At 38.8% G+C, this 15595-nt stretch overlaps 1 protein-coding gene across 11 annotated transcripts in view; it reads right to left on the reverse strand.

Annotated features, from left to right (window-relative positions):
* Positions 1–222: 222 nt before the first annotated feature.
* Positions 223–15595, reverse strand: part of LOC116258037 (uncharacterized) — an 80538-nt gene continuing 65165 nt past the window's right edge. For all 11 annotated transcript variants that reach the window (XM_031635096.2, XM_031635100.2, XM_031635106.2 and 8 more), the window contains 4 exons: positions 12764–12914; positions 1848–2013; positions 1679–1748; positions 223–676 (listed from right to left, as the gene is read on the reverse strand). In XM_031635096.2, the coding sequence (XP_031490956.1) occupies positions 419–676; positions 1679–1748; positions 1848–2013; positions 12764–12914 (645 nt within the window). In that variant the 3' untranslated portion in view covers positions 223–418. The remainder of the gene's footprint in view (positions 677–1678; positions 1749–1847; positions 2014–12763; positions 12915–15595) is intronic.

Raw genomic sequence — 15595 nt, forward strand, 5'->3', positions numbered from 1 at the left:
GGCTTGAATCCAGTTAATTGACATCACCACAATACATTCTAAAACTTCACAAGGGAACAAAAAAATAAATCAAGAAAATTAACTTCATTGCTATTTCTAGAAAAGTATAGCTTAACTATATAAGGAATTAAAATTTTCAATATTTTAGAATTAGTAATTGCCTGCCGTTAATAGGGAACCACGGAAACAGGCAGAGAGGGAGAGGGAAGTTAAAATTCACTCTGAGAATGAATAATTTAATATAGAAAATCTTCAACTAGAAAACAAAAGAGCCTACTTATCTTCCTGGAATCTTCATTTTCCGAACAAATTATACACAATGCACGGAACGGGATAACCATAATTTTATGGAGGATCATCTGAAACTGATTCCAACCATCAAAAAATAAAGAACCGAGAAAAAATATAAGGTATGAGCTTAAACATTGTGGTTGGTCGAGCCAAGTAGCTTATCTTCCTCAGTCGGAAGTTCACTCATGGATGCCTGCAAACCTTGCTTCATAGCCATTTTGTTCCACTCATTCTCAACCCGAAAGAAAATCCATTGGAACCGTCGGAATATCTCCAGGGCTGTTATGGTGAAGACAGTCAGGTAATTATGTCGAAGATGTGCAGAAAGTTTGTATGTCCATGTACACCGGAGTATGAGATTGCTACCTATTGCCCAATAATAGACCTGAAAAGGGTGAGAAACGGAAATATTGATGAGAGCCCAGAAAACCAACTTGAAGCAAAATCAATTGAACACTTCCAGTTGCTAACTAAAAGCTGCTCAAAAAGTAGGAAACAGAAAAAGTTATAAAGAAAGAAGAATCAGAAAAAAAAACGATAAGTGGAATTCCCATCAAAGTTTCAAATACAACCTGTTCCTTGAGTTGTAACAGCAAGCAAATAATAACCATCATGAAGAATAAGAAACTGAAGTTTGGGTTTGCAGAAGTCGACACACTGCTAATTCAATTAGAACCAGCAAATTGTGATAGCTGGTTTGGCTAGAAATGGCTGGAGAGAGAGAGAGAGAGAGAGAGATCCTTGGTCATTTGGCAGTCACAAATTACCTTACCTGGCACCACAAAGAAGTGGGCCACCTGATTCAGTAAGTGGGAAATCACAAGTCGCTGTTCTATTTGGTAAAAAAAGGTGTGGCATATTCTGCCACTTCTGGCAGGTAATTAATTAAGGAACGGCTATTGCATTTGCCCAGGCTGGGCAACAAGCAGGCACCACCTGATTCAGTAAGTGGGAAATCACCAAGTCCCCGTTTTCTTGGGTATAAAAAAGGTGTGGCATACCCTGCCACTTCTGGCAGGTAACTAATCAAGAAAAAGCTACTGCATTGCTCAGGCTGGCAACAAGCAAGCAAGTTGCTGAATTGGAATAGGTATGGACATTTTTCCCATTCAGTGGTAGCAAATGGAGTTAATAAGTAACAACCAGCTCTCACGAGAAGAAATCAGAACAAAGAAGGCAAAAAATGTTGCCGACAATTAACAATCCATCAAATTAAGTGGACAATAACATGCCACAAATTAAAAATACAAAAATACACCACACCTCACATGCAATGCAACTAGTAGATGACAATTATAATGTCTTGAACAGCTCAAATTGCAAATCCACAAACATTCAGAAGAACATGATAAAAGGAAAAAGGAATGAAGGCGGCTAAAATACTCACCCATTGATGTCCATATAACAAGTTTGAGCATATGGTAGGTGCTTTGAACTTGAAAATTTTGGAGAAAACACTAGATGATAAAAGAGAAAAGAAGTCAAATGCATAGAAAATAACCAACAAATAATTTTACACCACACGATGTCATCTTTTACATAGATAAAGCACGTACCTCAAATCCCAATCCTGCTTCACATCCCAGTAAAAAGAATAAAGTGAATTTACAACACTTGAGAAAAGCCACATTGGGCGATAAAAGCTCACCCAGCTTTCAGGAAACACATGATATTTGAGTGCAGAAAGGAATACGACTGGGACTGCAGTTGAATATTTCAGAGCTGACAAAATAAAAGCAAGTTATTCATAAAACAATGGGAAATCCTCAGGCAACTGAAAGGAGCTCATAAATAGATAAGAAAAGTATAGCTAAATAAATTTACGCCACAAATACCAACAGAAAGATAGCATAAAGCCGCTAAAAAACTCATTTACGTTGTAATTTTCTTGTTTTTAGAAAATTTGATAGGCTATGGAAGCAATCTAAAGCCAATCAAGAAGAAAGGTTCTTTTAATTCTCAATCATATCATACAGACACAAAAGTGTCATCTAAAGTCAATGCAGCTACCTATTTTCTCTCATAAAAATGCACCTTGCTAAATTCATCTAAATTTTATTTCCCCAGAAATGGGAAAAGACTATATTGATTCACTTTTTATAATATAGCTCACAAAATAAGGGAAAAGACTATATTGATTCACTTTTTATAATATAGCTCACAAAATAAGAGCTTTTTTTTATGATTAAATTTTTAGTAGCCTACAGCAGTGTTGTTAAGATCGGCTTGAATTGGCTTGCATTGGTTTACAACTGCATCAATAGATAAAAGAAAATGTAGTTCCTTCCATAACAGCTTTTGGGGAAGCCCTCATCATCTGCTGCCCCTTTCATCCCCTTGCTTTGCCATTTCACCAGATGTGGACATACATGCCAGAGGTCGCACAGCTGCTAAGGTAGAGTTTCCTTGTGTGTCCATTCCCGATTTTTCTTTTTTATGGATATCTGCCAATACTCATGAGAAATATGGCTTGCTAAAATATAATATATATATATATATATATATATATATATATCACTGACAACAGCATTGGTGACTGTGGCCCATATGTTTCCTACATGGCCAAGTAATTTGATTTTTAAATAAAGGAATGGAAATATAAGTCAGAAAACATCAGAATCAAATAGTAAAAACATAGAACCTAAGTCATATGAGTGCTAACTCGGTAATGTTGAAAAATATGGGTATTGGGCATACAGCAGAATTGAAATTTGCCTGCAACTGGATGTTGATGAATAGTTAAAAATTTGAAAAATGTCACCGAAAAAAACATAAACTTGCTGCTAAAACCACTATAGCCTGTTTTCATTACACTATAAACAACTATAACCCCAGTGGTGAGTGTTTTCTAACAATAGTTTTTAAAATTTTAGTCATCTAGCAACATCCGGAAGCCAGCAGATTTCAATCACCTAGATATATAAGAGATTTGAATTTGGTAGCTGCTAGATGTTGCTAGATAGCTAAAAATTTGAAACTATAGATGGAAAAAGCTAAACTGTTGCTACAATCACCATAAACTGTCGCTATACTATATTGTAGCTAATACCTCTCACCGACTGTTTTTTAGTAATGGATTTCAAATTATTGGTCATATGGCAATTGACAAATTTCAATCGCCTATATATATATATATATATATATATATATAATTACAATCACTCAAATAAATCTCTATAGATATTATTATAAGTTTATCTCATTAATCAAACTGTGATTTTACAAAGGACATAGATCTTGCTCATTTCATTGCGTACCTATCATTACAATCCTTCAAAAGAATCTCTATAATACATAATGAAATGAACAAGATTTAGATCCTTCATTTGCACAATTGTAACTCGTCTAATGAGATTAACTTATATTCATATATAAAAACATTCATTTGAATGATTGTAACTACAAGTATATTTAGTCCTACCTTCAAAAGTGCTCCTGATCTTTCCATAATGAGTTCTGACCTTTCCATTTTTGTGAGAGTCAGTCCTATGATTGGTATGATTAGCACTAATGGCATCTCGGCATCTTTCTTAGGATGAATGTGAGAGTCAGTACTCTGATTGGTATGATTAGCACAAATGGCATATGCGGCGTTTTCGCCAGACGGTCTTTGCCAGTAGTGCCATCCTCCCTGCTGGCTTGATGGGTTGTCCTGAGTCCAGTTCTCGACTCATTGAGCGAGTGTTAACGTATAGTAAATGTACAAGGCCCGACGGTAAAAATAACATGGGTGTTTTGTATTGTATCTGTTAGAATGTATTGTAATAGGGAACCGGGTCCAGATATGGACCCGGTCCCATGGGCACGGGTACCGAGGCTGGCTCGGTACCCTAGGCGGGTCTTTCTATCTCTCCCTCTTATATTCTCCACTTAAGTGTAATTGTTGATTAAGTTGGAATAACATTTTCTCTCTCCTAGGGTTGCGGTTGTGCCCCTAGGTTAGAGCTTCTCCGTGGTTTTTCACCTCTCTTTGAGGTTTTCCACGTATATCGTGTGTTTCCTCTCTTTCTCTCTTTCTTGTTACGTGTTTCTACATGGTATCAGAGCCACCGCGTGTGTGGTTTTTTGCTCTGTGATCGTGCGTTTCCGTTGTTTCCGCCACTGCCGCTGTTTGTTCCAGCGCCGCCGCCGCCGCCAGTTCTAGCCCCGCCGCCGCTGCCGCCGTTTGTTCCAGCACCGTCGCCGGCGTCAGTTCTACTGCAGCCGCCCGTCCCAGCGCCCGTTGTCGCCATCGCCGCCAGTGTTTTCTCCGCCTCCGCTGCCTCTTGTTTGTCGTCTCTGGTGCTGGATACTGCTTTTCTTGGGTGATTGTTATGGCCGAAGCAATGACTCCCAAGATCGATGATGCCCTAGACACGGGCAGCAATACCAAGAGCGAGAACTTGCCTGTTCAAGTCACCTCTATCCGGCTGAACAAGGACAACTATCTCTCTTGGTCTGCTGCCCTAGAAATCGGGATAACCAGTCGTAGTCGCCTGTCATATATTACTGGGGAGAAGCCTGCACCTTCTAAAACCAATCCGCGATGGGCAACTTGGGCGTTGGAAGATAATCAGGTTAAAGTATGGATTATTAGCTCTGTTTCTGCAGATATTCAGCCTTTGATCTTGCGTAAATCGACTGCATACGACATGTGGACTATGCTTGCTCGGATGTATGGCTGTAAGAAGAGAGTCTTGCGTACATACCAAATCAAACGCAGCATCTACGCTCTTAAACAGGGTGACCTGTCTATTGCCTCTTACTTTGCAGCCCTGAAGACTAAATGGGAGGAACTAGACTACCATGTGAATGATGACTGGCATTGTGATTCGAATCATGCTTGTACTGGGACAAGGAATGGATGGACAGGACTTTTATTTTCCTTGGAGGCTTACGCGATGAATTTGAACCTATTAGGAGCCAAATTCTTAACTGTGACGAGATCCCCGGGATTGAAGAGGTGTATGCTCGTGTGGAATCTGAGGAACAGCGACGCCAAGTGATGCACATTGACTCCAGTCAGGGAAGTTCTCCGTCAGCCTTTGTTAGTCGTGCTTCAGGGATTGGACAGCGCCCTGCTCGACGGTGTAGCCATTGCAACAAATTGGGACATTCTGTTGATTTTTGTTGGGATCTTCATCCAGAGAAGCGTCTTGTCCGGGGTCGTCCCCCTCCTAGTCGGCGGAGTCCTTCTGTGCCTGAGCCTAGTCAGAGTGGTTCGTCAAATGTTGCCAAATCGAAGCTCTCTTCCGATCAACTCAAAGAACCGCAAGCTTATATCAGCCGACTGTCTACTACTCAGGAGGATGCCTCTACGTCTGAGGGGGCTAAGTTAGCCCAAGCTCTTGTTGCCACTAGTGATCAAGGTAATTCCTCACATGGTGATTGGATTGTTGACAGTGGCGCTACGCATCATATGACAGGGGACCCTACGATGTTCCAAGAATACAAATTGTCTTCTGGGCAGCAACATGTGTCTATGGCTGATGGCTCTTCTATCTCTGTGGCTGGGAAAGGGAGTTTGTCCTTGTTCAATAAATATTCTCTTCATAATGCTCTTCATGTTCCCAATATCCCTGTGAATTTGTTGTCTGTCAGCAGTATTACCAAAGAACTAAATTGTAATCTGATTTTTTCTACTGATCGATGTTTCCTGCAGGACTTGGTGACGGGGCAGAAGATTGGGATTGGTTCGGCTACTGATGGACTCTACAGACTGCCTGTGCAGGTTGCGTCTACGCTTATTTCAGCCACTAGTGGACAGTTGTCAGGCACGGAAGACAGATCTACTATTATGCAATGGCACGAGCGGCTTGGTCATCTTCCCTTTCAGTTGATTAAGAAGTTGTTTCCTAGTTTGTTTCATTCTATGTCCATGGACTCCTTCACCTCAGTTGGCTAAACATGTTAGGGCCTCGTACCCTATTTCATTCAATAAAACCACTCGTCCATTTGCTTTGGTTCATTCTGATGTTTGGGGTCCTTCGGAAGTACCCACTTGTCATGGTTTCCACTACTTTATGACTCTTATTGATGATTACTCCCGTTGTACGTTCGTGTACCTGTTGAAAGAACGTAGTGAAGTTCCCGTTATTGTCAAAAACTTTGTGGCTTTTGTTGAGACTCAGTTTCAGACCTCTGTCCAAGCAGATGAGTTCTTGAAGAGCAAGGGTATTGTTCATGAAACGTCCTGCAGTTACACACCTCCCCAAAACGGCGTGGCTGAACGTAAGAATCGCCATTTACTAGATGTTACCCAGGCTATTATGTGCCATCGACGGGTTCCTAAGCGCTATTGGGGTGATGCACTTCTCACTAGTGCCCACCTTATTAACCGTATGCCTACCTGTGTGTTGCAGGGTCATTCCCCGTATTCCATGCTTTGGCCGACTCAGAATCCTTGGCCTCTTACTCTTCGGGTGTTCGGGTGTGCATGTTTTGTTCATGACCATAGTTTCACTCTTAAGAAACTTGACCCTCGGTCTATCAAGGCTGTCTTCCTGGGGTATTCCTCCACTCAGAAGGGATACAAATGTGTTGATCCTACCACTTCTAAAGTCTATGTCTCCCGGGATGTTACTTTTCATGAACATGAGGCATACTTTCATGGGAATCCGGGGAGTGTCTAGAGAACAGTAGTGAAGAGTATTCCTCAAATCAGTTGATTCAGTTTATGGATTTCTTGGACTACAAGGCTAGTGACAGTGTGGCAGCTACAGTCAGAGATGATAGAGACAGTCACATGGACGGGGGCCGTGCTGATAATCAGCCTACAGCCCGTGATCACTTGTTTGGCAAGGTGTACGAAAGGAAGAAGACTGATGTGGTTGAAAATGTTGGTGTAACCAATCCCAATCCTGCGAGTTCCTTGGATGACCCAAGTCTGATCAAGGAAGAGCTTCCTATAGCCCTGCGCAAGGGCACCAGGTCTTGTACCTCTCATCCTATTCAGAGATTTGTCTTTTATGCGAAACTGAGTAAGAATTACAAATGCTTTATTACATCCTTGTCTAAGTCTGTTATCCCCAGGTATGTGGAAGATGCTAGAGAAGATCCTAAATGGCTACAGGCCATGACAGAGGAGATGGATGCCTTGGCGAAGAATGAAACTTGAGAAGTTGTTGATATTCCCAAGGGGACTCATTTAGTTGGTTCCAAGTGGGTGTTCAATGTGAAGTACAAACCAGATGGTACTGTGGAAAGGTATAAGGCTCTGCAAAAGGGTTTAGCCAGAAATATGGTATTGATTATCTTGAAACTTTTGCTTCTGTTGCCAAACTAAAAACTGTGAGGGTTATCTTAGCTCTTGCCGTGCAAAAGAAGTGGAGTATGGATCAGCTTGATGTCAAGAATGCATTCTTGAACGGCCATCTAGAAGAAGAGGTATACATGAGCATGCCTCCTGGATATGTTCAAAGCGGGAAATGCTGTCAGTCCCCTAGAGCATGGTTTGAAAGACTGAGGATAGTGATGAAAACTAATGGATACAAACAGGGGAATGGTGATCATACCCTTTTCATTAAGCAGAGAGATGGCCTGGTGAGTCTCCTTCTTGTGTATGTTGATGATATGATAGTCACAGGTGACGATGAAGAAGAGAAAAAGAAGATGAAGGAGAGGTTAGCTGCCGAATTTGATCTTAAAGATTTGGGTAAACTAAGGTACTTTTTGGGGATAGAGATTGCTCGGTCAAAGACGGGGCTGGTTATGAGCCAAAAGAAATACACTTTGGATCTGTTAAAGAAGACAGGTAAACTTGGATGTAGGCCCTTTCTAACTCCAATGGAGTCTGGCACAAGGATAAGCATCAAAACTGGCACAATCTTAGATGAGGAAGGAAAAGGGAGGTATCAGCAGCTAGTCGGTAAGCTTATCTATCTTACTCTTACTCGCTCTGATATTACATATGCTGTGAGTGTGTTAAGTCAGTTTATGCATGCTCCTACTGATTGTCATTGGAAGAGTGCAAAAAGAGTGTTGAAGTACCTAAAGAATGACCCAGGGAAAGGATTACTGTATACTCAGCAAGATCAACTCAACATTGAAGGATACTCTGATGCAGACTGGGCAGGATGCACAGATATTAGAAGGTCTACCACAGGGTACTGCATATTTCTTGGGGGTAACTTGGTGGTATGGAGGAGTAAAAGACAGGAAGTCTGTTCCAAGTCCAGTGCTGAGGCTGAATACAGGGCTGTTGCTATGGGAGTTACAGAAATGTTATGGCTCAAAATTCTTCTAGCAGATATTGGGGTTAAAATGAAAGAAAAGATGAGGATGTATTGTGACAACAAGTCTGCGATTAACCTGGCTAATAATCCAGTCCTGCATGACAGAACCAAACATGTGGAGATAGATCGTCACTTCATACGGGAACGCATAGACGCAAAAGAGTTGATCCTACCCTATATGAAATCTGAAGATCAAGTTGCAGATGTCTTAACTAAATCCTTATGTACATCTCAATTTGAAAAGAATGTTAGCAAGCTTGGCATGTTCGGCATGTATGCCAAGCTTGAGGGGGAGTGTTAGAATGTATTGTAATAGGGAACCGGGTCCAGATATGGACCCGGTCTCATGGGCACGGATACCGAGGCTGGCTTGGTACCCTAGGCGGGTCTTTCTATCTCTCCCTCTTATATTCTCTACTTAAGTGTAATTGTTGATTAAGTTGGAATAACATTTTCTCTCTCCTAGGGTTGAGGTTGTGCCCCTAGGTTAGAGCTTCTCCGTGGTTTTTCACCTCTCTTTGAGGTTTTCCACGTATATCGTGTGTTTCCGCTCTTTCTCTCTTTCTTGTTACGTGTTTCTACAGTATCGAACCTCCCCACATGGTAGCGGTCCAACTAAAGATTTTGATTCCCATCCTTCGAAGCTCTTGTGCGTTGGGGGACTGGCTTGGGCCTTGATCCTCCATTCCATTTCATTAAACCTTGATGTCCTGAAACAACCACTATCAGAGTGATTGTCTTAGTTTCAATATCCATCCAAACCTCTCTTGAGAAAGCATTTATGAGATGAACGAAATTTAGGCCCTCCATTTGCACAATTACAATTCTTCTCATGAGATTAATTTGAATGTTTGTAACCACAAATACATAATGAAACAAATAAGATTATATATATATATATATATATATCATTGTCACATAAAATGAGTATTATTAAAAAAAAAATCCAATAATACTCGAGAAATAAGTCAGCCGTATAAAACAGAAATTAGACGCGTCTATTTAAAAAAAAACGTGAAAAAACGCATATTATACATGTTTTTTTGCTTTTTTTATTAATTTTTATTTTTTATACTTTTTAGAATTTATTAAATCTTTTAAATTTTTTTTTAAAATTTGCCGAGATTTTCCTAAGACATTCTCGAGATATACAACTGCCGTATTATACTTGAGAAATTCCTCGCCATATAATACCCGTACATGATATATGTGACAATGATATATATATATATATATATATATATATAGTAAGTGAATGGTGACCGACTATCTAGAGTCACCTAACCATCTAATCAAGGCCGTCGATCGTCCATCTGATGCAAAAGGATGGTTGAGGGAAAAACACAGAGAAAAAGGTAGAAACTAATACTAGATGATGAAAATACCCATCACCTTTTTCTCCATGCTTTTATCTTAACCGTCCACGATAGATCAAACGACTTCTATTAGATGGCAGGGCAACTCTGAAAAGCAGAGTCACCATTCAATGAAAAGGGCAAGGTATCCCTCTCAACATGACCCAACATGGGTATGGATGTGGGTATAACTATGGACACAGCTTGGGTCTGACGTTAACCATGTTGGTGTTAGAATTTAAGGTTTACTTTAAGTTTCTTGTACATATGCATATTTATATATACCAACATATGGTGCATATATATAAATATTTATGTGTGTGCATAAAATCTTCACCTATTTTTCTTTTTCTTTATGTATTTTTCTGTTTCTTTTATTATTTTATATTTTTGTATATGATAAAGGAGAACTAGATGTTAGCCAGGTCCCAACGGCTAGATTTCTAGCCATTGGAGTTGGCCCAACAGCTATCACTTCTTCTTGTTTTGTATATATATGGGACTGTAGTCCCTTGTGATGTATGGGCTTTAAGCCCTGGTTTTGTGTATCATTTGATCTTTAATACAAGTTTTTCACCTCTAGTTTGTGATTTCTCATTGTGTGATTTCTTGGAGTGGCTGGTATCTTTAAGATTGTGACTCTTGTAGTGTTCCTATCATTGAGCTCAGGCCTGGTTTACATATCAGAGATGTGGTTTGGCTCTTCATTTGTTGACTTTCAAAGTCTTGAAAAATCAGTCTTTGCAGCCTATTCGTAGCTGTGAATCACACCAACTGTTTGATGAAAGTATTACATGTTGTTTTACATAAAGCAGAGTTGTCTTCTTGCTGACCATTGGTGACTATTTTTTGTGGATATCTCCTTGACTTTGTGACTGTTTTGGTGCTGTCACAAGATTCTATCTTGCTAATTTTTGTGGCTGATTTCATGGATTTCTCTCTTCTGGTGTTCTACAACTTAATCACACTATAAGGTACATACCATGGATTACAAAGCTATCTCCATTCCTCTCCCCAAGTTTTATTCATATAATGATATTCAATAGGTAATAACAAGGGAACACTTCATTGAAACTAAAGGTTTATAGGGATGGGTCTAAAAGTGAACCACAACTAGTCTTGATTAAAACCATAGATGGAAAAGCTCATGAATTAGATGTAACAAAAAAAGATAGATGAATATCACAAAAAATGAGAAGAATGAAAGACAGGACATCACAAAATCATTTTATAGATTATTTTTTGTGTTGATACGACTATGGGTCAAATAGTCAAACATAACTATGTTCATGAAGCTTGGGAATTCCTCAAGAAAACTCATACCATAAAAGATGTAGCCTACATGTGCAACCTTCAAGGGAAATTTGTAAATCTCCAACAAGAAGATAAATCCATCAAAGAATATGTTGAAGAGATTGAGTAACTATAGGATGAACTTGTCCTATTCAAACCTAAATGGTTTGATCTAAGGGACATTGTGCTAAGAGAAAAACAAATTCAAAGGGAAAAGTTTCATAAATTTATTCTTGGTCTTAGACTGGAATATGACGGGGTCAAAACTTCATTGCTCCAAATACAAAAAGTGGCATCCATGAATGAAACCATAAGGGAGCTACAAATGGAAGAAAATCGACCTAACTTTTTTAAAGAAAAGAATGAAATTGTTCTTGCCACATCAAGACCCAGTGCTCATATGAAAACTTACAAGCCTCTTCATTTCAATCAAAATTATGATGATAGAAACAAGATCATATGTTTCCACTGCCAATAAGGCCCACATAAAATCTAAGTGTCCCAAATTGAAGAAATTTGACAAGAAAACAAGTATGGCGGGAGTGATGCATGAGGAAAGCAAAGAAAGATATCATTTTAATCTAGACAAGCTTGTGAGTTGACTCCAACCAAAAATCATTGATGCTCTTCAACCATTTTCCAAAGGAGAGGCTTCTCCAATTTCTGGAGCAACGATGGCATCCGCATCTTCAAGTACGTACTCTTGAATTCCTGATTCCAGAGCCTCTTTTCATATGACTCCTTGTAGTTCTATACATTCCGAACGCACTAAGAAGCGTTATGCCTTTTTGTTAAAACAACCGATGGAATACTTCTTGATATCAAATGTATTGGAAATCTTAATCAAAATTTTAATTCAAAGGATTTCAAAATAAAGTTAGATTTATTCCCAAACTTAATTTGAATCTTTTGTCGGTTTCTCAGTAACCGATCATGAATGTGATATTGTTTATTTTTTTTATGTTTTGACGGACCCAGAGCAGCAGATTGATCAGATGGCTTAGCTCACATCCTATTGGGGAGATTTTGGGTGTATCGTTGTGCCTGCACATGAAGTTTGGTGTTATAGATGTCTGATTTTTGTTTAGACATCGATGTTTTGTTTTGGAGGCATTTTAGTCATGGGTGTCATTGATAAATGTTAAGTCACTTGCATCAACTAATTTTGATACAGAAATAAATTATTCGCCCCACTGTTAATTGATTTGCATTGCTCCATTTTGATTGTTGTGTTGTCGCACCTCAACGAGTTACGTTGAAAGAAAAAAAAAATTAAGGGTCAAAAGTCAGGGTGTGACATTTGTTTTGTTGTCTTTGCTCTAGTAACAAACATCAGCAAAGAAGAAGTGCTTAACAAATTAAGAAAATGTCTACATAGAACCGTAAGAGTATGTGACAAACTGCTTGGCTACATCTCAGACTTGAACACAAAGTGTATTCTTAGTGCTTTAGCAAAATTCCCTGGTCCATTTTACAATATTTATAAGCAATAGGATCATTCTAAACCAGAAAAGGACTCTGCTTCACAGCATTCCTGCAGACATGGATTTTCATTTACATGGATGAACATATCTTTGCGGCTAAAAATATAGAATGAATAAAAATTCTTACCATTAAAAAGACATGTTTTTTCCTTAGTATCCTTGTATTGCCGAATGCATTGGAAGAAGCGGCATATGTAAGGAAGAACCAGCACCAAAGGAATTGCAACAGAATGACTACCGCAAACAGAATCAGCTTCAAACCATGCTATTGTTGCAACCTGGAAGCAAAGTTTTCAACAATTTAGCCAATATAAATAAATTAGCATATTGTATGAACCATAAGGCTCACGTCTGTCTTGCTCAATTCATACATAGAATGAACAAATTGTATACAAATCATAAATTCTTCACATAGGCTAAGTTCATATTTTACATATAAGAACATGCAAGAAAAGATGACAGACTTCCAAAATAAAGGCACTGCTTTCTGTCAACAAAATTGAATTCCTTTTTAAGTTATTAGTCAGAATACAAGCAACCAAACACGTATAAACATGTTCTCTAAGTTTCTCTTTATTTTAAATTGTGATTTTTTTATTTTTACTTTTTTTTTCTCAAATGACAGGATGTGCTATTATTGGAAGATTACTGAAGAATTAAAGACACTCAGCTCTTTGTACACGCGGAGAGAAATGAAAGTTGCAATCTCTTTGTACACGCAGAAAAGCAAGAGACATGCACGAATAGCAGATAGAAATGTTCTCTTAGGTATTTACAGAAATGATAAGCAGACTTTCTTCTTATTTTACCTCTGTCCTATAACTTCACAGAAGATAATAATATACATTTTTTTTTTAGAGCCAACATTTCCTAACATTCTTGCAAGAAATATGATGAAAATTAAATATCCTTGGGATCATTCTTGTTGAGGTACAGATGAAACTGATAGAAATCTAGCACCAATATCTAAGTCTAGAAATCAGTATTCATGCAGGAGGGTAGAGAGAGAAAGAATGAAACAAGAAGAAGCTGAGGAGAAGAAGCCATGACCAAGATGGTCTGCACGGTTCCTATTTACAATTCCAATTCCAGAATTCTAAGAGTCTTCAATTGTAGAATCCTAGGAGACTTCACATATTACAAGGACATTAAATACAACGCAGAATCCTAATAGACTCTTCACATATTACAAGGACGTTAAATACCTCAACACACTTTACAAGAACGAGGAATCCTAAGAGACTTTTCTTCAACGTGCTGGGATCCAGATGAAGGATCCGAGATCTTTATTGTTTAACACCCTCTCTCAAGCTATGCATGGTTTTGAACCATGAACAGCTTGCTCTTCAAAAACCAAAAACAATACTTTGTCAATCCTTTAGTAAATATGTCAGTAGCTTGTTCATTAGTTCCAACGAAGACTGGTTCTATCTCTTTATTCTCCACCTTATGCCTGATAAAATGCTGGTCAATCTCAATGTGTTTGTTCGGCCATATTGTATAGGATTGAAAGCAATGTTGATGGCGCTTTGGTTGTCACACATTAGTACTGAGCTTTTTATTTTTTCTCCTATATTTCTAGCAAGTGTCGAATCCAAGTCACTTCTGCCGTCCCTGCAGCCATACATCTGTATTCAGCTTTTGTACTTGATCTTGCAACTGCTCGTTGTTTTCTACTACTCCAAGATACCAAATTTTTGCCTATAAAGATGCAAAACCCAGAGATAGATCTTCTTTTGTCTGGATCTCCAGCCCAATCAGCGTCATTATATGTGATTAATTCATGATCAGCAGCTTCATTTTCACTTTTACAATACACTAATCCATCTCCAACAGTTCCCTTGAGATACCTTAGTATCCTTTTAACTGCATTCATATGTACGTCCCTTGGCGCATACATAAATTGAGACACTTGATTACCGCATAGGTAATATCAGGTCTGGTAAAAGTTAAATATTGCAAAGCACCAACAATGCTGCGATATTTGGTGGGGTCTTCATATGTTTCCCCATAATTTATACTCATCATTTGGTTCAGAACACTCGGTGTTTCAGCAGGCTTACAATCTATCATGCATGTTCTATCCAATAGGTCAAGAGTATATTTTTGTTGTATCAAGGTAATATGATCTCCTTGCCTATCAATTTCAACCCCAAGAAAATATCGCAGGCTTCCAAGGTCTTTCATCTTAAAGTTTCTCATCAACAGACCCTTTATCTCATCAAAATGTTTTTCTGGGCTCCCTGTAATGATGATGTCGTCAACGTATATAAGGAGGAGGGTAATAACATTTTCTTTCTTGAAAATGAAAAGGGAATGGTCAGGAGGACTGTTTCGAAATCCGTATTCCTTAATTCTGTTTGAAAAACTATCAAACCATGACCGTGATGCTTGCTTAAGTCCATACAAGGATTTTTTCAGTTTGCAAACTCATTCGCTAGAGTCCTTTTCAACAAAGCCAAGAGGCTGCTCCATGAAAACTTCTTCCTTTAAGTCACCATGAAGAAAGACATTTTTAACGTCTAATTGATTTAGCTTCCACCCATATTTAACAGCAAGGGATATAATTACGCGAATGGTTCCCATTTTGATTACGGGACTGAACGTCTCATCATAATCATGCCCAAACTGTTGAGTAAATCCTTTTGCTACCAACTTTGTCTTTCTATGCTGCCGTCAGGTTTGTATTTGACTTTGTATACCCACTTGGAGCCCACTATGTTCTTTCCGTGTGGCCTTGGACTGATCTCCCATGTTCCACATTCATGCAAGGCATCCATTTCTTCTCTCATAGCCTTTCTCCAATGGTGTGATTTTGATGCTTGTTCAAATGAAGTAGGTTCTTCCTCGCCAACTTTTGGAATGAATAACTGAAAATCAAGTGATAAAGAATCATAACTAACTCACTTGTGAATAGGATGGCGAATGCGTTGGGATCTTCTAAGGTGGGGTATGTCGT

This window comes from Nymphaea colorata, chromosome 7 (assembly GCF_008831285.2).
Source record: "Nymphaea colorata isolate Beijing-Zhang1983 chromosome 7, ASM883128v2, whole genome shotgun sequence".
NCBI lineage: Eukaryota > Viridiplantae > Streptophyta > Magnoliopsida > Nymphaeales > Nymphaeaceae > Nymphaea > Nymphaea colorata.